General features: G+C 43.1%; 1 protein-coding gene across 7 annotated transcripts in view; it reads left to right on the top strand.

The window, feature by feature from the left end:
* PLCH1 (phospholipase C eta 1) overlaps positions 1-22864 on the top strand; it is a 367659-nt gene that overhangs the window by 199908 nt on the left and 144887 nt on the right. For all 7 annotated transcript variants that reach the window (XM_073674758.1, XM_073674759.1, XM_073674757.1 and 4 more), the window contains one exon: positions 9017-9163. In XM_073674758.1, the coding sequence (XP_073530859.1) occupies positions 9017-9163 (147 nt within the window). The remainder of the gene's footprint in view (positions 1-9016; positions 9164-22864) is intronic.

Below are 22864 nucleotides of genomic sequence, written 5' to 3'. Positions count from 1 at the left end.
TTTGAAATAGTTTGATGTGACTAGCTGACTCATTTTCATAAGTATTTTCTCCCAGTAGGAAAAGATCCTTCAAGCTGTCCCTCATTGTTATTGTAAGGAAAATGAATTTGCATGGAGTTTGGTCTGCCCTACAAACCTACTGTCATACACAAAAGGACAACCTGGATTTACCAGTATTGCAAGAACTCAGAACAAAGGGGTCTTCTTGCTATAAGTACAGAAGTGTCAATCCCCACACCCCACGCTGGTCACTCTGAGCTTCAAAGGGTTAGCAAATGGTCATTATGACCAAGCTGAATATTTCCTATGTGCTGTATGGAGGGAGTAGCTAGAAACACAGGATAATTGAAATGCAAGGCCCTGGCCCCTAAATTAGCCCACGGTCAAGTCATAAACAGCAATTTATAAATAGTCCAATGCAGGCCGTCCTGGAAACCCGAACCCAGGGTCAATCATATAAAAGTTGGGTTGGACAAAAGAAAGTGTTCACATGTGGGGTTCTACCAATTTCAGGGTACACCGTAACAATCCCCCTGATGGGTATAAGATGGAGGAAGCAAACACTCGCTGTGCCACCCCCACTTCTTCATTTACAGGAAATAGTAGTGATGTTGTGCAGCAGAGGCTCTACACTGCCAATGATGAAGTGGGGCAGCGCCGAAGGGGAGAAGTAAAGAAGAGCAGTAGACCTCAAGTGCACTGATACTCCCAATAGTGCACTTGGAAAACTAAGTTGCACATGAATAAAAGATTAATCTCCGTGAAAGGCAACACTGGAGGGTGATGAAGTAGCTATCATTGGAAATATTTTACCCTATCCTATGCTACCCCTAGTTTCTTAGTGAAAGTCTTACTGACAGATTGCCTTTAATCTTTTCATGCTCAATAAAGACAGGAAAAACAGGGAGGTGAAATTTACATAATATTTTGTGATGCAAATCTCTTGTAAGATTTTATCCATTTGCAGGATACTGCACAGGATCTGCACTGTGTATACAAAGCCAAAAAGTGAAAAGTAGTTTTTTTTTGTTGTAAACAGTGAGCATACAACTGAAATGTTCATTAACAGTTACCACTCATTTGTCTAGAAGGGTTGTCTAGACCTTAAACCCTGAATTCCAATCCATATGTATCAGCGCAACATCCGGGACCACCAATAATTAGCACAACAAAAGGGGCATAAAATGGTTCAAATTGTGCTGATGATAAAATCTAAAAATGAAGTATGATGCAAGTTTAATGCGTAACTGTCATGTACACACTTCTCAGCACGTGACGCGGGGAGCACCTGCAACGGTTAATGTATCTCCTCTCACTCAATCCAACACTTTTAAATTAACTTTTTTTGGGCTAAAAATATGTTTTGGACTTCAGTTTCTTTATAAAATTTGCACTATTTGACTTTTATGGGCTGTTATGTTTCTTTGCAATTTGCTGGCTTCTGAATGAGTTAACGAAGAATCAGTCAGTCAGCTGGTTCTGACTGGAGAGTTTGTAACTGTTTTATCTGATCTTTTTCTGAGCTCCTTTCCATTAAAATTCAGCTCATGCTGTCATAAATCTGCACCCAGAAACTCAGTAAAAAAAAAGATGAGTCTCAAACACTCCCGTCAGAACCAACTGACTTTAGATGAGTATTTCTGCTGCTGGTAATAGACAGTGTAACATAGAGGCTATAGAAGACAACATTTATAATAAAACCCAATTGCAGAAATTATTTTTAGCCCAAAACACATACATTAGTGTAAAAAAATAAAAAAAAAAATTCCCCAAAGCTGTTGATTCAATATTCAAAAAAAATGAAAGTGCCTATTTATTTCCATTTTCATTATCCTATTTCAGCAATATTACAAGAATGGTAAAAGAAGTTAATCACTTAACAGCAACAAAAAACAGAACAAATATGAATAAATAACACACAGTTAATCTAAAAATATATGAAACAAAAACTGATGCAACGCACGACAAACTACGCTAGAAGGCAGACTCAGCGCTGTAAAAATAAGGCATTAGGATGGAAACAGTAAAGTAAAGGCTCATTCAAATGTTCGAGATCGGACCACAATGCACTGACTGATCGGGCCTCACCCGACATGAGAGGGACAGCCTTGTACAAATACAAAAAGGTGTCATGCTCGGGTCTGGAGACTTGCTGTCAGTCTGTTCATTAGCATTCATATGTACTCATACATCTGAATGAGCCATAATGTCATGGGTGTGTCAGCTGGGACAGATAGTCACTGTGGATTCGGCTGTAGAAGGTCACTGCGCTTGGCATTGCAGACGCCTTCTTGATTCCCTCATCTCTGTAGTATAGTTATATCCTTCTTCATTTAGGACCCAGCAGCGACCTCCACCTTCTGCTGCTGATTGACACACACTTGCTGGGTAGTTAAATAGTCTCAGTTTCTCCAGAGAGTCACCGGTGATAGTTCTATGTACCTCTGTTTAGGTTTGGAGCATTAGCAGTCCGCTAGTTTCTTCTCTGTGCCCTTGGAGGACAGTTGGCGTTATCTCTGTCTGCTCAAGCTAAGTATATCCCCTTAGTTTGTCTACCTTGTTGTCTTTAGTTTGTAGTGGGGCTTGACCAGTGCTCACCTTCTCCCCCTGTCTGGGGCCAAGCTCTAGGGACATTCAGGGCTTAGGTTTCTGATCGGCGATAGGTGTGGAACCTATATAGGGACCATAGGGTAGGCAGGGTGTTATTAGATCTGCCTAGGGGTCTCCACTCCCCCTTTCCCTTGTGTTTGGAGTTTGGATTTCCTCCCCCTTTTTCCTTTGTGTTCCACTTAGTCTTTCCCTTACCTTGCGTGACATATAAGTGCAGTTGCTAGTTATGGTTCATCAGCACAATTTGCATTGAGAAGGTACTTTTTTTTTTTTTTTTTTCAAATGACTGTTCATACCCTACGTCCTGCTGAAAATGAACCCATAGAACAGAGAAATCCAGGTAGCACATGAGCATGAAATCCTTTACTGGGTTAGATGCAGATTGGGTATATTTAGTTAACATTATGACTTGCAACCATCTGTTTTATTTTAAATACATTGCCAATTTGTGTTTGCAGTGAGCGTCTCTGGGGGCATCACTCTTGTTTTCAATCCTTCCCTATTATTTCCCCATTGAGTTGACCTGGATCATACAACATTAACATACAGCACATTGCTCTATTCGGTGCATGATATTTCAGTTAGGAATGGAAGGAGGGAAGCTGTGGCAGAGCCGGCGCTCCCTGGAGATCCGTCTGAGTTACTGTACAGCTGGAATTGAATATATTGTTATTTTATTAATAATAGTACTATTCTTGACTGTTTCCATTATCGTGCACTTGCCACGCTAATTGTTATGGCTCCCTTTCTCCCTTTCGGCATTGAATTATTCTTTGTCATGATCGATGTTACAGCGGACTGACTCAGGACGATGTGGTTGTTTGATAACATTTCTAGAACAAAGCTTTGCACGGTTATTATGAACTCCCCGAACTTGTCCTTATAATGTATTATAATAGCTGTCAAACCAATAAATCAAGCCGAGGAAAGGGTAAATCTGGGATGTTCACCTGTAGCCGATAAGCTGACTGCTCTCTGCCAGTGATGGGGTCACACAGCTCGGAGCTGCGGTACAATACCTGACCTCAGTCCTTGGGGACAGGAGTGTGGACAAAAGGGAACACAACACATAATATCCTTAAATAGAAAATCAAAGCACATTTCTGACATCTTGCCCGCTCAGTCTATAACTCTACTTTATTTACCATATACTGGTAGTGTGCTCCGAGACCAATTACTGCTCAGCGAGACCACTTTTTCATCAATTTAACACTGTTTTGAGATGTTTTTTCCTGTAAAAAAAAAACATGTCCAAAACTGCCTCAAAAAGGGGTCAATTTTCTTTTTTTTTTTTTTGCATAACTCACTACCAATATGTGAAAACCCTGATTTTATAGTTCCCCATGTTGATGTTATTTACCACAATATAAACCAATCAACCATTAAATTAGAACTATTGTAAAGTGACTTATATAAGATTGATTATCTCATTACAATGGCACTATGGCACCTTACACAGCATGAGATTTATTAGGCAGCAAGTGAACAGTCAGTTCTTGAAGTTGATGTGTTGGGAGCAGGAGAAACTGGCAGATCTGGCTGACCTGATCACACAGAAGAGATGTAACAAATTACTGAATAAGTTGGCAATAACATTAAGGTGTCAGAACACACGGTGCATGACAGCTTGATCCGTAAAGAGCTGGGTCAGTGTGTCCATCCTTACCTCTGTCCACTAACAACAATGGTTACAAAAGGCTTTTAGAACTTTAGAACTGGAATGGTGGACAATGAAAGAAGGTGGCTTGGGAACATCTTGAAAACGAAAATATCCAGTACTCAGAGACTCAGAGGAAGACTACTGCACCATAAAAATTGGGTATGTTTAAGGATGACTGCTCTACTGTAGGGGGTAGTAGATACAAGTGGAAAAAATCGACTTAACTCCCAAATCCCTCAACAACCTCAGGGTCAAAAAGCCTTGGAATCCATGTTGAAGGTGTTTGTCCACCTATGGGTTCTTGGTGTTCCACCAATAATACTACTAACCCTTCTAAGTTGGAGTCAGCCACCTTTGAACCAACTTGGTTTTTATGGTACCTTAATTTTACTCTGTCTCTAAGCACTGGATATTTTCTTTTTCATATCTTTACACTGTTACATACCCCAACTGAGCACCTGTTAGAATTGGGCACTGCCAGTGATCTCTAGTTTGGATGTTCTCTGAATAGAGCGAGATTGTGTTTGATTGTTTGAAAGCTAACCTGGTCCCTAGCTGTAATGATCGATGTCCAATGACCATGACCATCCTCACACCAGGTGAGTCTGTAATTTTACCCCTTTGAATTAGAACTATCATCACTCTGTGAGCGCTATGTAAATTTTTTTATCTTCTGTTCTTCTTGGAAACCTCTTGAGGACAGCCAGATTCTGTGGCTTAGGCTAAGTTCACATGCAGAATAATTATCATTTGAAATAGATCCAGTAAGGCAATAAACGGCTCCATTTCAAATGGAAGAAAAACGGATGGTGATTTAACAGATCTGTTTTTCATAGACTTCAATGTTACAAAGAAAAACATATTTTTTCTGTCCCACTTGGATAACTAATTGCTGTTAGAGCCGTTTCAAAAAGGTGATCGCTAGACATGTGAACTTAGTCCTACCTGGGAAGAGATGTCACCAGGAAGTAGGCAAGCTGGTGGAGGCAGTGAGGTGTTCTGGGCAATGTTCTTCTAGAAAACCTTGGGTACAGGTATTCATGTGGACATTATTTGGATAAATACTATTTACCTAAATTCCCTAATGGAATATTCTCTAATGATGTTGGGGACTTTAAGCTGGGTATACATCCTGTCACCCTGCAAAAATTGATCAGGAATGTCTTAAGGAACATACCAAAAAATTAATGGTGATTATTTGGCCTTCAAACTCCCCAGATCTCAATCTTTTGAGCATATGTAGGCTTTGCTGGGAAAACCCAAGTCTAAAACATGGAGACTCGTCCTCACAGGACTTAAAAAGTACCTATCACCTGTCTGTTACTCCTTTTTTTTGCTGAAAACTGTGGGCAGGCATAGATAATTTTACAAAATATAATTTATTAACCAAAATGTCGCTAATGACAGGCTAAAGGACCCAACTTTCAACAAAAAATTCTGCGTTGTGAGATCATGGCATTCAGAGCAAGATCACACAATCCTCCGTGGCCCCCACTGTGAAAACGCAAGATCAGTTAACGTTAACTAAAATCATTACAGCGGTAACCGATCAGTAATTGCTTAGTAAATCATCTAGCAACACTAGTTCAGTTCAAAGCACTAGATCACACAATAATAAATGTGCTCTTCACGCTTTGACAGTGGGGCGTCATAGAGGATTGTGGGATCATACTTTACATACCAAGATCCCACAATCCAGAGGTTTCGACTCGAGTTTCGCTAAAAAGTCGGCTCTCGTACCCTGACAATTTTGGGTTAATAAGTTGTGTCTTGTAAAATCTTCGGCTGCCCACTGTTTTCTTGTCTGCAGCTGCAGACAGATTATAGTCTTTGAAGGATATGCTACTAACCTCTACATGAGAATCTCCCTACAGAGCTTATTCTAAATTAAAGGGGCCATTACCAGTGTGAGACATGTAGATCAGGAGAGCAGACTGTCAGTTATTACATTAGACAAAAGATGGGTTGATCAACCTCCAATTTATATTGCAAGGAAGAAAATGGGTGCTTATTCCAATGGAGCAGAGCACATCACTCCTTAATTTGTCAGAAAATTATTATTGTATAAGGGAATAGCACATCAAAAATAGGCACAAAATGCAATGTCTTTGAATGCTTTCAATTTTCTACCCTCATATCCGAAAAAAGGTATTACACCGCTAAGTGAAGTATAGCAACGTTTCTGGTAATGTACCCTTCGTCAGGCTTTGAATAAAGTATATGTGGAATGTCTTTCTTGGATGAAAAAAGTGCATAATGCCCTCTTGTTCCAGTGTATGAAGTACCAGTATATCCTATTTATGGCCTGATGAAGGGTACATTACCAGAAACATTGCTACATCTTTTTTTTGGATATGAGGGTAGAAAATTAAAAGCATTTAAAAACATTACTTTTTGTGCCTATTTTTGGTGTGCTATTCCCTTATACAATATTCATTTTCTGTCAGTTATTACATTTCTCACACTGGTAACTCCCCCTTTTATTTAAAATGCTCATGCAGATCTGTGACCGGCCCATTGATATGAACAGCTCATTTACAGATTGCGAAAAATACAGATTTCTCTGGACTAAGACGTCGTATTTCATATATTAAGGAGTCATTTTTCTCAGCTTCCTATGACTTGCATGCCCATATAGGCGGCTTAGGAGGGTTGATCCTACTGACAGATTCCCTTTAAAGCGCACCTGTCAGCAGGATTGTGCTCAGTAAACTACATACACTGTCAGGAGGGCGACATTACACTGATTAAAATGATACCTTGGTTGATTAAATCAGTCCTGTGGTTCTAGTGTAATCTTTACTTTCAGTTTGGAGATAATGATATGCTCGTGCTCTGGGGCGGCCTGTGGGGGGTGTGCTCTATCTGGTGCTCTGCTTACATATTCATCTGTATGCACAATCCTGCTGACGGGTGCTCTTTAAGAGAGCATGTACAATAAAACCCAAAAATGTGCCTGGTCAGGAAGTGGGGTAAATAGTCTGGTCCTGAATTGTTTTAATCAGACTTTTGTGTTAATTGGCAATATTTTTTTTCACCATATTAAAATTTGTGTTAATAAAATCCAGAAATCTCTTTAAAAAAAAGAAAAAAAAAAAGCCACAGTGGCCTTTAAGACGACTGCAAGATTATAGTAATGATTCATGATCCATATGATGTACTAGATAGTAAGCTGTTTATATCTTATTTTTCTTCTTTTACCCTGCTGTATACTGGAACAAAAATGCAACAGTTGTCTACTGTCTTTTTTCGTACGATACTATTAGACTGATTCTTTTTCTTTTGTATTTACCATTTGATGTTATTTGACTGTTTTATTTTTCTTATTAAGGAAAAAAAAAAGAATTAATACAAATGAAATTGGGGAAAAAAAGTGAAATTGAAAGATTATTAATTTTGTTTTTTAATAAAGATCACAATATGAAAATTGCCTTTAAAAAAAAAAAAAGATAAATCTAACACAATAACCAGATTTAAAAAATGCATCATTTTCTGAAGATAGTGTCCCTTTAAAGGGAATCGGTCAGCAGGTTTTTGCTACCTCCTCTGAGTGGTGTAATGTAGTCAGAGAAGCTGAATCCAACAATGTATCACTTGGTTTACTGGGTGCAGCAGTTCTCCAAACAATCATAGATTTTAAATGTAACATGAAGCAGAGCTGAGAAAGCTAACCCCGCCCACACCAGGCTCTGTATATACAAAGTCAATAGACAGTGAGGCGCTTATCACAGGAGGGGGCGTTTCCAGACTAGTTTAGTCCAGCAATGTTAATATCTTAGTGATAAATCCTTCACAGTTAGTAAACAGCACACACTTTGACAAGTGACACATCCCTGAATTCTGTGTTTCATCCTCTATTTCCTTCTGTCTTCAGATTACATAGCAAAAACCTGCTGACAGATTCCCTTTAAAGCCCTCTATGTTCTTTTTGGAAAAAATATAAATTGTTAGCTAAAGATTTCAAGTGGTGAGATGAAGTGTGGTAAGAGGAACGTATTACGCTTGAAGTAAAATCATAATTACAGGGCACAGACTTTTAACCAGGTCTTTACAATACTGTTCATGCACATAATTAATTATGCAAATCACAGCGAAAAGGTTTTCTTGTGGGATTGAAGAGGGAATTTGTCAGACAATGAAGTCCTAATTAAAGTACTAACAATAATTGTGTCTGGTAAATCACCATGCTATGTAATTAATAATGACCTCTGTCTATGAGAAGTGGAGGTGTGACATTATTCTCTTGGCATCATCCTTATGAAGCATTTACCTCTCTATTAAAAAAAAAAATCCTTGAAGTCCTTGATTTGCTCCTATGTGAAATTTTTTTTATATTCTGTCCCTTTTTTATTTAAACGTTTTTGACAGATTTCTTGTGACACACACTATTCGATGCATATAGATGTGCACCGCCACTGCTTCCTCTGCCTTCACTCCCTGCCTTTTATGCCAGTATTCAAAGTCTTTCTGGCAATCTATTGAAGTAAAGTGAACAAATCCATAACTTTTTTTTCTCTTTTTAACTTTATTGCATGTGGATATGATTCAGATGATACCATATATGATTATTATTTTTTTCTTAGTCTCACTAGGGGACTTTGCAATGCGATTTTCTGATCGCTGGTATATACTTTGGTATACTCCCTAATATTTCCTGTACTGCATTGATGGTGCACCATGATTTTCAATATGATCCTTCTTTAGGTTGACCATCCAGTAAAATTGTATATCGTTTTTATTTTGCAGTTGAAAGATGTATGAGTGTAATGCAATCTGGGACACAGATGATCAAACTGAAAAGTGGAACAAAGGGTCTGGTCCGTCTGTTCTACCTGGATGAACATCGTACATGTATCCGATGGAGACCCTCCAGGAAGAGTGAGAAAGCTAAAAGTAAGTTTCTATCATGTCCAAATGAAAACAATTACCCATTAAAAAAAAACTGTGGATTACTGTGATATTGAAAACTGTGCATGTGATCGATGCTCCAGACATTTTAATTAAAATGCATTGAAAATAAAAAGTTGACTGCTCCAGAAGTCTATCGCTGAGCTCAGCCACTCTGCCCATATAGACGGAACATCACACTCAGAGCCACTGAGCTCAATGATTGGCTGCAGTGCTGCTTATGCAATGTCAGCACTGCAGCCAATAAAAGACAATGGGAGCTGTGGAGGATGAGTTAGAGTAAGTATGGTTTATTATTTTAGAGCAACCTGCATCCGTGTACCGGGATTTTTTAAAAGTGGACTACCCATTTAATCATTAATTTTTAGTCTTGGTGTTCCTTTTGTTCATATTTTATAAGTGAAAAGTAAGACATGGGATTCTCATTCTTTTTATCCCTTTAACGCTTCTATTTTGGCTTTAAAATAATTTTTACAAACTGATTTCATTTAAAATTTTGCCCCATTTGTCTATTAAATATCCCCTGCTCCTTGCTGGATGCAGAATGAGATTAACCGTCCATAGGTGAGATTGTTCTGATGGGGAGTTAATAACTTTCTCTTTCTTTTACTGAGCTCTTTTTAGCTGATGGACAGATACTTTGTTAACTGTTTATGCAGCAAGTAAGAGACAGCGCAACACAGAGGCTATAGAAGGCAAATAATGCAACATTTTCAGTGAAATCCAATGGCAAAAAAATATTTTTAGCCCAAAATACACGTATTTAAGTAAAAACTTCCTTTGACGGTGTTCATATCCTTTACAGAGTTTCCTTTCTTATAAAGTTCCCCCTGACTTTTTTGGGATCTCCCAATTCTCTTGTGTTTATATAGACGTTATTGGTTATGTTGTTTCAAGAGGTGTCTGGTAGCAGCTTATTCCAAAGCCCAGCATGCACATGAATGGGGTAAGAATTAGTGTTGAGCGATACCTTCTGATATCGGGAAATATCGGATCGGATTGGATCGGACCGATACCGAAAAAGTATCGGATATCGCCGATTCCGATACCGGAAACCAATGCAAGTCAATGGGACAGAAATATCGGAATGAAAATAAACCCTTTCTTTCCTTGTAGGTTAATTCTACATGAAGGAAAACAACTAAGAATAATGTAGAATGTATTGGGGGAGGTGGGGGAGACAATAAAGGCATAGAGGTTTAGCCCAATCAAATGGAATAGCAGGAATTAATATTTTTTTAAGACGTTCTGAGTTACGGAAATATTGACTATGTTAAGTATTTTTATATTTTGTCAGATATTTATGTTTCACTACTTCCATGCTCTTCACCTTCTTTTTTACTTCTCCCACACTTTCTCCTTCATCATCCTCAGCATCTTTTTCATCCACTTCTTCTTCACCTTCTTCATCTTCTTCTTCTTCACCTTCTTCGTATTATTCTTTTTTTTTTTACATTCTTCATATTCTACTTCTTCATCTTCTTCATATTCTTCTTCTTCATCATATTCTTATTTGTGACAGGCATTCCTGTAGTTGTTATCTATAAAAGGTTGGACATTACACCTTTCGTTCTGCCCGTCACAAAAGATTTACAACAGGATTTGTCCGCGTTCAGTTTGGCCTGCAGCAGCAGGTCTTTTCCAGGGGCACCACGAGGAGGAACGGACTCACCCCCATACACTGCTTAGTCATCTTCTGCTTATAATTTAGATATTATCTTTTGCTCTGATTTTTAGTCTTATGCTTAATGTTCTTCCGCTTTTTGTTCTGCAGCTTCTTGTATTTCTGCTTCTTGGTTTTCTGTCTCTTGTTCTTCTGTATCTTGGTGCTTGTCTTCTCTTCTTTGTCCTCTTGGTCAACTTCTTCAGGGTCATCTTCTTGGTCTTCTTCGGGGTGGTCTTCAGGGTCCTCGTCTTCTTCGGGGTGGTATTCAGGGTCCTCGTCTTCAGGGTCATCGTCTTCGGGGTCCTCGTCTTTTTAGGGTTGGTCTTCAGCGTCCTCGTCTTCATGGTCCTCGTCAGGGAGATCCAGAGTGATTACCAAGAACCATTTCAAAAAGCTTGAACTTGGAAATGTAGCAGAAGGTACAAGAAGGCTGAGGAACTACCGAGGACCAGCTGACGGTACTGGAACCCGGATGGGTAGCAGAAGGTACAAGAGCCAATGGAACTGCCGAAGACCAGCTGACTGTACTGGAACTCGGTTACTAAGCAGGAGGTACCTGTGCCAGAAAGCACTACCAAGGACCAGCAGACGTTGGTGGAACTTGGATACCGAGAAGGAGGCACCTAATCCAAAGGCACTGCCGAGAACCAGCTGACGGTACTGGAACCCGGATGGGTAGCAGAAGGTACCCATGTAAAAAATATTTCAAGGCCGCGAGCTGGCCGCAGTTACCAAAACCCACAGTCCTACAGGGGGTGCTTGCCTATTGGCACTATGGAACCAGCCTTCATTGCCAGATCCCGCAGCCGACATAGGAGTCACCTAAACTGCAGGCACCATAGAGTCGGCTAACCCGACCACAACACGACAGGACAACGCATTGGAGGCAAAGTGACGTTGACACTACCCGGAAACAGCTGGCGTGCTGGAACCAGGCTGGGCAGGAGGGAGTACCCGTGCCAAAGACACTGCCGAGAACCCGCTGACGGTACTGGAACCCGGATGGGTAGTAGAAGGTACAAGAGCAAATGGAACTACCGAGGACCAGCTGACGGTACTGGAACCCGGATGGGTAGCAGAAGGTACAAGAGCCAATGGAACTGCCGAAGACCAGCTGACGGTACTGGAACTCGGTTACTAAGCAGGAGGTACCTGTGCCAGAAAGCACTACCAAGGACCAGCAGACGTTGGTGGAACTTGGATACCGAGTAGGAGGCACCTAATCCAAAGGCACTGCCGAGAACCAGCTGACGGTACTGGAACCCGGATGGGTAGCAGAAGGTACCCATGTAAAAAAAAGTTCAAGGCCGCGAGCCGGCCGCAGTTACCAAAACCCACAGTCCTACAGGGGGTGCTTGTCCTATTGGCACTATGGAACCAGCCTTCATTGCCAGATCCCGCAGCCCACATAGGAGTCACCTAAACTGCAGGCACCATAGAGTCGGCTAACCCGACCGCAACACGACAGGACATCGCATTGGAGGCAAAGTGACGTTGACACTACCCGGAAACAGCTGGCATGCTGGAACCAGGCTGGGCAGGAGGGAGTAACCGTGCAAAAGACACTGCGGGGAAACAGCTGGCGGTGCTGGAACCCAGGGTAAATACTAAAAACAGAGGAGCCAGAGGTGTATTTGGAGGAGGTTTTAAATCAGTAGTACAGTGGATGTGGACAAAGCAGGAGAAATTGCCGTCCGCACAGCAGGGGAACAGCTGACGTTACCGAACCCCAATAACACGGCAGCAAGTGTTGACTGTGCAGACGGCACTTCCGAGCGCCAACTGGCGGTGTTGGAGCTCAGGGATAATACTGAAAACAGAGGAGCCAGAGGTGTAATTGGAGCAACTTTAAAATCTGTAGTAGTGAGAATGTGGACAGAGCAGGAGAAATTGCCGTCCGCACAGCAGGGGAACAGCTGACGTTACTGAACCCCAATAACACGGCAGCAAGTGTTGACTGTGCAGACGGCACTTCCGAGCGCCAACTGGCGGTGTTGGAGCTCAGGGATAATACTGAAAACAGAGGAGCCAGAGGTGTAATTGGAGCAACTTTAAAATCTGTAGTAGTGAGATGTGGACAGAGCAGGAGAAATTGCCGTCCGCACAGCTGGGGAACAGTTGACGTTACTGAACCCCAATAAAACGGCAGCAAGTGTTGACTGTGCAGACGGCACTTCCGAGCGCCAACTGGCGGTGTTGGAGCTCAGGGATAATACTGAAAACAGAGGAGCCAGAGGTGTAATTGGAGCAACTTTAAAATCTGTAGTAGTGAGAATGTGGACAGAGCAGGAGAAATTGCCGTCCGCACAGCAGGGGAACAGCTGACGTTACTGAACCCCAAGTGTTGACTGTGCAGACGGCACTTCCGAGCGCCAACTGGCGGTGTTGGAGCTCAGGGATTACAGTTCAGGTGGTAGAAACATGAACAGAACAGGAGACCTGGATACTGTTGCCAACCAATTATTTATTCTGGAAGAGGACTGGCAAATTCATCAGAGATCCAGGCCTTGTTCATTTTGAGAAAAGTAAGCCGGTCAACGTTATCGGAGGATAGTCGCATGCGACGGTCTGTTAGTACACCACCTGCGGCACTAAAGACGCATTCCGATAATACACTAGCAGCAGGGCAAGCTAGCACCTCCAATGCATACTGACTAAGCTCTGGCCATGTATCCAGCTTACAGACCCAAAACTTGAAGGGAGAAGAGCCGTCTGGGAGTACACTAAGAGGGCAAGACATGTAGTCTGTCACCATCTGACGGAAACGTTGCCTCCTGCTGACTGAAGCCGTCTGTGATGGTGTAGACATTTGTGGCGGCGGGGACACAAAACTTTGCCACATTTCGGCCATACTGGTCTTGCTTTGTGCTGAGGCGCTGCTTCTGCTCCCTCTTTGTGCAGAGCTTCCTCCACTGCCTCGACGCACTGAGCTGCTTTGTAAAGCACTAGCAGCACTGCTCTCTGTTGGAATGGAGAACATGATGGAATGCACCAGTGCGTCTTGGTACTCCCGCATTTTACGCTCCCGGTTCAACGGTGTTATGAGGCTTTGTAAGTTGTCCCGGTAGCGAGGATCTAGGAGGGTGGACACCCAATAATCAGCCATGTTGATTATGTGGGCAATGCGGCGGTCGTTTCTTAGGCACTGCAGCATGAAATCAACCATGTGCTGCAGACTGCCAACTGGCCAAGAAACGCTGTCCCGTGCTTGAGGCGTGATCTCTGCCTGCTCTGCATCACCCCACCCTCGCTCTAGATACTGACTACTAGAGCATTGTGTACCTCCCTCCTCTGGACAGATGTCTTCCTCAACCATTGACTCCTCCTCATCCCCCTCACAAAGTGTCCCCTGCCTAGGCCTTTGTGAGGAACCACGTTGCGCAGACTGTAGAGAAGCAGATGGCATTTGTGACTCCTCATCCTCCACCTCTTCCAAAACCTCGTCCCTTAGTGTTTTTTCAAGCAGGCAGATAAGGGGGATAGTCATGCTGACTAGTGCATCATCTGCACTCGCCATCCGCATGGAATAATCGAAGGCACGCAAAACGTGGCAAATGTCCTTCATAGAGGCCCACTCAGTGGTGGTGAAGTGTGAACGGCGCGCACTGCGACTTGTTTGCACCTGCTGCTGCTGGTACTCCATTACTGCTGCCTGCTGCTCACACAACCTCTTCAACATATGTAACGTTGAATTCCACCTGGTGGGTAGGTCACATATGATGATCCGGAAGACGTAATCGGCGCTGCAGAGCTGCAATGCGTGATCTTGCATTGCTGGAACGCCGCAAGTGAGCGCACTCTATGCGGACCTTGTGAAGCAGTGCATCAAGATCCGGATAGTCCCTCAAAAAACTCAGCACGACCAAGTTGAGCACATGTGCCAGACATGGGATGTGAGTGAGGTTGCCTAGGCCCAGAGCTGCCACCAGATTTCGGCCATTATCACACACTACCATGCCTGGCTGGAGATTCGCTGGCACAAACCACACGTCGCTCTGCTGCTTGATGGCATTCCAGAGCTCCTGCGCTGTGTGGCTTCGATTCCCCAAAGAAATTAATTTTAATACGGCCTGTTGACGTTTGGCCATGGCTGTGCTCATATTGGTCATCATAACAGGTAACCGTTCACGGGTCGATGTGGAGGTAGACCGTGACGGCTCCTGCTGCACTGATTCAGAGGAACTGGAGTATGAGGAGGAGTCAATGTGTACAGACTGGATTCCTGCAATCCTTGGAGTTGGCAGAACACGTACAGCGCCACTCTCAAGATCTGTACCCGGCTCCACAACATTTACCCAATGGGCAGTGAGGGAAAGGTATCGTCCCTGTCCATGCTTACTGGTCCACGCATCGGTGGTCAGGTGGACCTTGCTACTGATGGCGTTTTGTAGCGCATGTTTAATTTTTCCCTCCACATGATGTTGCAGGGCAGTGACGGCTTGCTTGCTGAAATAAAAGCGGCTGGGCACGTTGTATTGTGGGACTGCCAATGCCATAAAGTTACGGAAGGTGTCACTCTCCACCAGCCTGAATGATAGCATTTCAAGGGCCAGTAGTTTAGCAATGCCAGCATTCAGAGCCTGTGCTCGGGGGTGGTTTGCCGAGTATGGGCGCCTTTTCTCCCATGCCTGTGCTAACGATGGCTGTAGACTGGCTTGGGAGTGTGAGGATGACTGGGAAAGTGGTGCTGTGGGTGGAATTACACTGTGTCTCTGTACAACAGTGCCAGAGATTCTTCCATGGCGATTCTGTGAGGAAGCCGAACCAGCTGTGTGTGAGCTGGAGGAAGAGGCTACAACACGAGCTGAAGAGGTGGTAGGTGGTGCTGTAGGTTGGCCTAGGTCTTCAGTATGTTTTTGTAACTCCACCACGTGCTTGGTCCGCACATGTTTCCACATATTTGTGGTATTGAGGTTGCTGACACTTTTCCCTCTTTTCACCTTCTGATTACACAGCTTGCATTTGACAAAGCAAATGTCATCTGCAACTGTGTCAAAAAAGGACCAGGCACTGCAAGTCTTGGGAGCGCCCGCTTTGGATTTTGGAAGAGCCATGCTCCTAATGGGTGCCGAAGTGGAGGCTACAGGCAACCAAGTCTGCCCCCTCCCTCTCCCTCCTTTTTGGGCTGTTCGGGGAATCTCTTCCTCAGAGCTGCTCCCACCACCTTCCTGTCCCTCACGCCATGATGGGTCAAGGACCTCATCATCTACACCACCCTCTTCAAACAACTGCTTCTCCTGGGTAGTCTCGACAGCACAGTACGCACCAGAAAGTGGCACCTGAGTCTCATCATCAGATGCGTACTGAGGTGTGCTGCTGACCATAGGCACTGGCCCACCGGCCTCTTCAGATTCAGAGAGTCAAAACGGTTGCGCATCACTGCATACTACCTCTTCTTCAAATTCTCGAATTCTGCTTGGCTGGCCCCCTCTTTCCAAGCCAAGAGATTCAGAGAACAGAAGTAGAGATGGCTCCTGTCCAGGGCTCTCTGACTGCCTGGGTAATTTGGCAGGTGGTGAAGAGACAGATGGGTGCTCTTCAGTGCTCAGGACCTGAGAGGGTCTGGAACTAATTGAAGTCGATGCGTTAGCTGCCATCCATCCGACAACGGCTTCAATTTGGTCCTCCCGCAGCAGTGGGGTACGGCTAGCTCCTACAAAGCAGCGCATAAAGGACTGTTCCCTGGTAAAACTGGGGGATGCTGAGTCACTGGTGCCCGCAGCAGGCACAGAATCCCCACGTCCTCTCCCTGCAGGCACAGAATCCTCACGTCCTCTCCCTGCAGAAACTCCACGCCCACGTCCACGACCACATGCCTTACTCTCTGCCTTCTTCATCTTGGTAGACTGATAAAGATAGGCAGAAAAGTACTAAGGGCTTAGTGTGCTTATTCCTGAACAGCTGATAACAGGTATAAGAAACACTAATTTTATAAAGTGTGGACTAGACTTTAATATGAGCTAATGTGGCCTACACAACTGTAAAGTGGAGTGTTTGGTGTACTTTATTTAGGTTTTTTTGTCACAAAAAGACACTGGATGTGCCTAAAGATGTAATAACGATAGTATCACAAACTTTTTGTAGCTATTACAATGTAGGAAGGTAACCTACAATGCAATAGATGAGGCTGCAAAAAATAGGCTAATACTAATCTGGCTGGGGCTGCAGGGCACAATGCTGCAGAAAGGCTCCTCTAACTACTCCTATATAGTGTGTTTGGAACCAATTTAGCTGAATACGGATGGAACCACCACACTAATAGGAGATATCAGGAAAAATTATGAATTGGCAAAAAAGGACAATGTATGAGGCAGTGACACACACTGAGTGCACTACAACCAAACGTGGTTGAAGCACACACTACAGGGTGAGCTGCACTCACGCACAGAGACCTTGCAGAAAGCGGTGAACAGCACAGAGAACTGTGCACTAGCACTGCAAGGCACAGCGATTTATAAAGTAGCTTGGGTAAAGCAGAATAGACCAAATAGGTAGCTAAAACTGTCCCTCAGAACAACAGCGTCCTATCCCTAACTGAATTCACAGCAGAGTGAGCTCAAAATGGCGGCGGCGGCTTTTATAGTGCATCATGACATCATTTCAGCAGCCAATCACAGCCATGCCATTAGTTAAGATGCCTACATGCCTAACAGGATGTGCCCACACTTCTTAGGATCCTCATTGGCTGAATAAAATGAAAATGGCTCATTGCATTATGGGAACTTCCGATTCCGGTATACGATATTGCAAAAGTATCGGAATTAAGTATCGGAATTCCAATACCGCGAATATCGGCCAATACCCGATATTTCAGTATCGGAATGCTCAACACTAGTAAGAATACCTTTGAGGAAATGGACTTTTAGCTAACAGCTTTGTAAGGTGTGTGACCAGCTTTAACCCCTTCACAACATATGACGTACATGTACATTATATGTTGTGTCCCTGCCTTTGATGCGGGTGCACATGCCCTGTCCACATCTTTCCTGGCAGATGATGGCTGATTCAATCAGCCACCATGTGCCTTTAACATCTATGGGTGGAGCGAAGCTATAAATGCAATAAGAGGCGATCAAAACATTGTATCTACCCCAAAATGGTAGATTATCCCAATTGTGGAATTGCTCTTTTTTTTTTAGCAATTTCAACGCACTTGGAATTTGTTTCCCGTTTTCCAGTGCACTGTGTGGTAGAATGAGTGGAGTGAAAGTACAAGTTGTTCCGGAAAAAAAACAATTCCTCATACGGCTATGTGGACGGAAAAAAACAAAAAGTTATGGCTCTTGGAAATAGGGGAGGAGAAAATGAAAACTAACAAACTGAAAATCGCATGTTATGTAAATGGGGTATGTGCTGCAAACAACATGCAAAGAGGCAAAGTAATCCTGCTGTCCCCATATAGGATATCTTGTCCTTTGTGAATGGGTCTTTAAAGGCTATAAACATTTTTGACTTGGAAGAAAATATTTTACTGTTAGTGGTTACCTTTAGTTAAAGGGAATCTGTCAGGTCATTTTGACGTACCATGCTAATAAAATCCTGAAATGGGGCTTGGGCAGCCCCTTTCAGGATGAAGTAACTTTTATTACTGTATGTGGACCCATTGTGTTCTTGTAAGCGCCAGACAAATTTATTGTTGTTCACCAGCAAGTCAAGCATATGTAAATGCTTAATGAATATTCATCCCTTATCCCACCCACCCCTCCCGGCTGGCATCACTGATTGGGTGCGGTCAGACTGCTGTGTTACTTGGGCGAGGATTGCATCACAATCCTCAGAATGGCGCGGCTCTCCTGATTTGAGAGTGACCGCTTTCTAGAAATACATGCTGTCACACACAGATCAGGAGAGCAGATGCCAGTCCAAGTTTCAGACTTTTCCATTATGGGAGTTTCCCACTAATATAGGCCGGATGTGAGGACTGTGTATATCCATGGTGCTGCTGTCTTTATAAGCTCATGTGTCAGCAGAGCTATAATACTCTACTCCTTTCCAGTTCATGTGCTTTCCTTTTAGCTGCAGCCTATTTTCTGTCACCCCTGAAACTGCAGATGTTTCCCCTCTTTCCATACTGTGGCAATCTGTGTACAACCCCCTGCGCCTTCCCACTGCTATTTGTAACACTGAGAGAATAGAGGGAAGAGCTATCAGAGCCAGGAGCAGGAGCTCTGATCCATTTGTAGCATTTTTGCTAGACCTTTTTAATGAACACTTTAGAAAATTGCTTAATTGGGAATTTAAAAAGCAAATAAACAATTAAAAACATGACGGGTGTATAGCCGTACTAATCAATAATTGTTTATGGGCAGAAATGGACCCATAGCTCTTATACATGTAATTTCACAGTGAATGCCCACCTTTAATTGATCTAAATGTTTGGCCGCAATAAAATAAAAAAAGCTTATACTCTCCTCCCGTATTGGCGTGATCCCGGGGCTCTCATACTGTTGTTGTAACAAGTGACCTAGTGACGCCCAATCAGCGCTGGCATCACTGTCGCCGCCTTTGGACAAATCGAACATGAAGAGGAATTCCAGGCTGCAGCTGATATCTGACTTCCTCTTCATGTTCAATTCGACAGGAGGCGGGGACAGTGACGCCAGAGATGATTGGGCGCCGGGGTCACGTGTCACAGCAACAGCACGCGAGCGAATGCCGAAACAGCACAAGAGGCGAGTATAGGCTTTTTTTTATTTTATCTGAGTGAAGCGTGGGGTAGGACAAGGAGTTGTCCAAGTAGTGGACAACTTCTTCAAATAAGTCCACATTCTGTGCTTATTACTTTTAGAATATATCAGTATGGAAATTGGGGTGTGATTTTTATGTACAAAGCTCCTAGTCTTCTCTCTCTCCAATTATCCCAAGAGTAAATTCTAATACTTTAACACTGCACACCTGCCATTAAACTCATTAATAACTTTGTATGCAGCAGGTTCCCTCTTGTGCTGGCTGTAAAGAGTCAGAATTTTATAATTGATCTCTACAGCATTGTGAGATTTTAATATGAGCAAAAAAAATGATGCTCAGATACTTATACATAAATATGATGGAATAAATTGGGACAGAACTGGAGACCTAAAACGTGAAATGTCAATATTCAGGGCCAGGGTAAAAGAGCGTCAATTAATAATCAGATTATAATTTTGTTCTGTTCATTTGTAATGTGACTTTTTTTATATATATATTTTTGACAAAAGCAATTAAATAAACAAAGTACAATCTCCGTTTGCCCCGTTCCTCCTTTTGGCTAGAGGTGCACTTTCCAACTGTTGCCGCCTTGTTCTTGCACCTTTGCCATGTGTTTACAGAACCTTGTGACTCTAGAGGAAAGTTTTACTTTAATATGTGAACATTACATTTCATACATATCTATCTTTTACATTGCCATTGCCTATATCTCATATATATATTAATCCCTGCAGATCCTCATTGTGTCGATGTTTAGACACTGCAGTTTTTTAGTTGAAAGATTTTCCATGTTATGTCTAAAACTTGTTTGTTAGTCAAATGTTGAACTTTGATTCATCATTTTGAGTTTTGATCTATACAATTCTTAATACAAAGCAAAGTTTTGCCGGTGAATATTAAGCTAGATTCACATAGACCTTCAAATAAAAGATTGTGTCATTTGTAGCTGAACAAAGAGTGGAGCATGCAATATTTCTTCCTGGTAAAATTACATGCATGAAGATCCCCATTGTAAGTCAATAGGGTCAATGTGGCGCCAATTATGTCTTTCATACATCTTACCCATCCTTGGCATAAACAGACTTACCGTATTTTGTTCCTAATATGGTACAGAATATTGGATTTTAAAATGCAGATGTGATCCCAGCCTAACCTGAGATATGACCTGTAGAAGAGGTGTGATGCTGGAGCATACAGTATGGGCTGTAGAAGAGGCGTGATGCTGGAGCATACAGTATGGATTGTAGAAGAGGAGTGATGCTGGAGAATACAGTATGGTCTGTAGAAGAGGAGTGATGGTGGAGCATACAGCATGGGCTGTAGAAGAGGTGTGACGCTGGAGAATACAGTATGGGTTGTAGAAGAGAAGTGATGCTGGAGAATACAGTATGCTCTGTAGAAGAGGTGTGATGCTGGAGAATACAGTATGCGCTGTAGAAGAGGTGTGATGGTGGAGCATACAGCATGGGCTGTAGAAGAGGTGTGACGCTGGAGAATACAGTATGGGTTGTAGAAGAGAAGTGATGCTGGAGAATACAGTATGCGCTGTAGAAGAGGTGTGATGGTGGAGCATACAGCATGAGCTGTAGAAGAGGTGTGATGCTGGAGAATACAGTATGCGCTATAGAAGAGGTGTGATGGAGCATACAGCATGGGTTGTAGAAGAGGTGTGATGCTGGGGAATGCAGTATGCGCCGTAGAAGAGGTGTGATGCTGGAGAATAGAGTATGAGCTGTAGAAGAGGTGGGATGCTGGAGAATACAGTGTGAGCTGTAGAAGAGGCGTGATGCTGGAGAATATAGTATGGGCTGTAGAAGAGGTATGGAGAAGAGGTATGATGGTGGAGAATACGGTATGGGCTGTAGAAGAGGTGTGATGCTGGAGAATACAGTATGCGCTGTAGAAGAGGTGTGATGGTGGAGCATACAGCATGGGCTGTAGAAGAGGTGTGACGCTGGAGAATACAGTATGGGTTGTAGAAGAGAAGTGATGCTGGAGAATACAGTATGCGCTGTAGAAGAGGTGTGATGGAGCATACAGCCTGGGCTGTAGAAGAGGTGTGATGCTGGAAAATACAGTATGGGTTGTAGAAGAGGTGTGATGCTGGAGAATACAGTATGCGCTGTAGAAGAGGTGTGATGCTGGAGAATACGGTATGGGCTGTAGAAGAGGTGTGATGCTGGAGAATACAGTATGCGCTGTAGAAGAGGTGTGATGCTGGAGAATACAGTATGGGCTGTAGAAGAGGTGGGATGCTGGAGAATACAGCGCGGGCTGTAGAAGAGGCGTGATGCTGGAGAATATAGTATGGGCAGTAGAAGAAGTATGGAGAAGAGGTATGATGGTGGAGAATACAGTATGGGCTGTAGAAGAGGTGTAATGCTGCAGAATACAGTATGGGCTGTAGAAGAGGTATGATGCTGGAGAATAGGAGTGATGCTGGAGAATACAGAATGGGCTGTAGAAGAGGTGTGATGCTGGAGAATACAGTATGGGCTGTAGTAGTATGATGCTGTATAATAGGTGTAATGCTGGAGAATAAAGTATGAGCTGGAGAATACAGTATGGGCTGTAGAAGAGGTGTGATGCTGGAGAATACAGTATGGGCTGTAGAAGAGGTGGGATGCTGGAGAATACAGTGCGGGCTGTAGAAGAGGCGTGATGCTGGAGAATATAGTATGGGCAGTAGAAGAGGTATGGAGAAGAGGTATGATGGAGAATACAGTATGGGCTGTAGAAGAGGTGTAATGCTGCTGAATACAGTATGGGCTGTAGAAGAGGTATGATACTGGAAAATAGGAGTGATGCTGGAGAATACAGTATGGGCTGTAGAAGAGGTATGATGCTGGAGAATAGGAGTGATGCTGGAGAATACAGTATGGGCTGTAGAAGAGGTATGATGCTGGAGAATAGGAGTGATGCTGGAGAATACAGAATGGGCTGTAGAAGAGGTGTGATGCTGGAGAATACAGTATGGGCTGTAGTAGTATGATGCTGTATAATAGGCGTAATGCTGGAGAATAAAGTATGAGCTGGAGAATACAGTATGGGCTGTAGAAGAGGTGTGATGCTGGAGAATACAGTATGGGCTGTAGAAGAGGTGGGATGCTGGAGAATACAGTGCGGGCTGTAGAAGAGGCGTGATGCTGGAGAATATAGTATGGGCAGTAGAAGAGGTATGGAGAAGAGGTATGATGGAGAATACAGTATGGGCTGTAGAAGAGGTGTAATGCTGCTGAATACAGTATGGGCTGTAGAAGAGGTATGATACTGGAAAATAGGAGTGATGCTGGAGAATACTGTATGAGTTGTAGAAGAGGAGTGATGCTGGA

The sequence above is a fragment of the Phyllobates terribilis genome, unplaced genomic scaffold (assembly GCF_046119375.1).
Source record: "Phyllobates terribilis strain yellow unplaced genomic scaffold, ASM4611937v1 Scaffold_3__8_contigs__length_932513732, whole genome shotgun sequence".
NCBI classification, from domain to species: Eukaryota; Metazoa; Chordata; class Amphibia; order Anura; family Dendrobatidae; genus Phyllobates; species Phyllobates terribilis.
The sequence above is the reverse complement of the archived record's forward strand: the minus strand, read 5'-3'. Positions and strand labels throughout refer to the sequence as shown.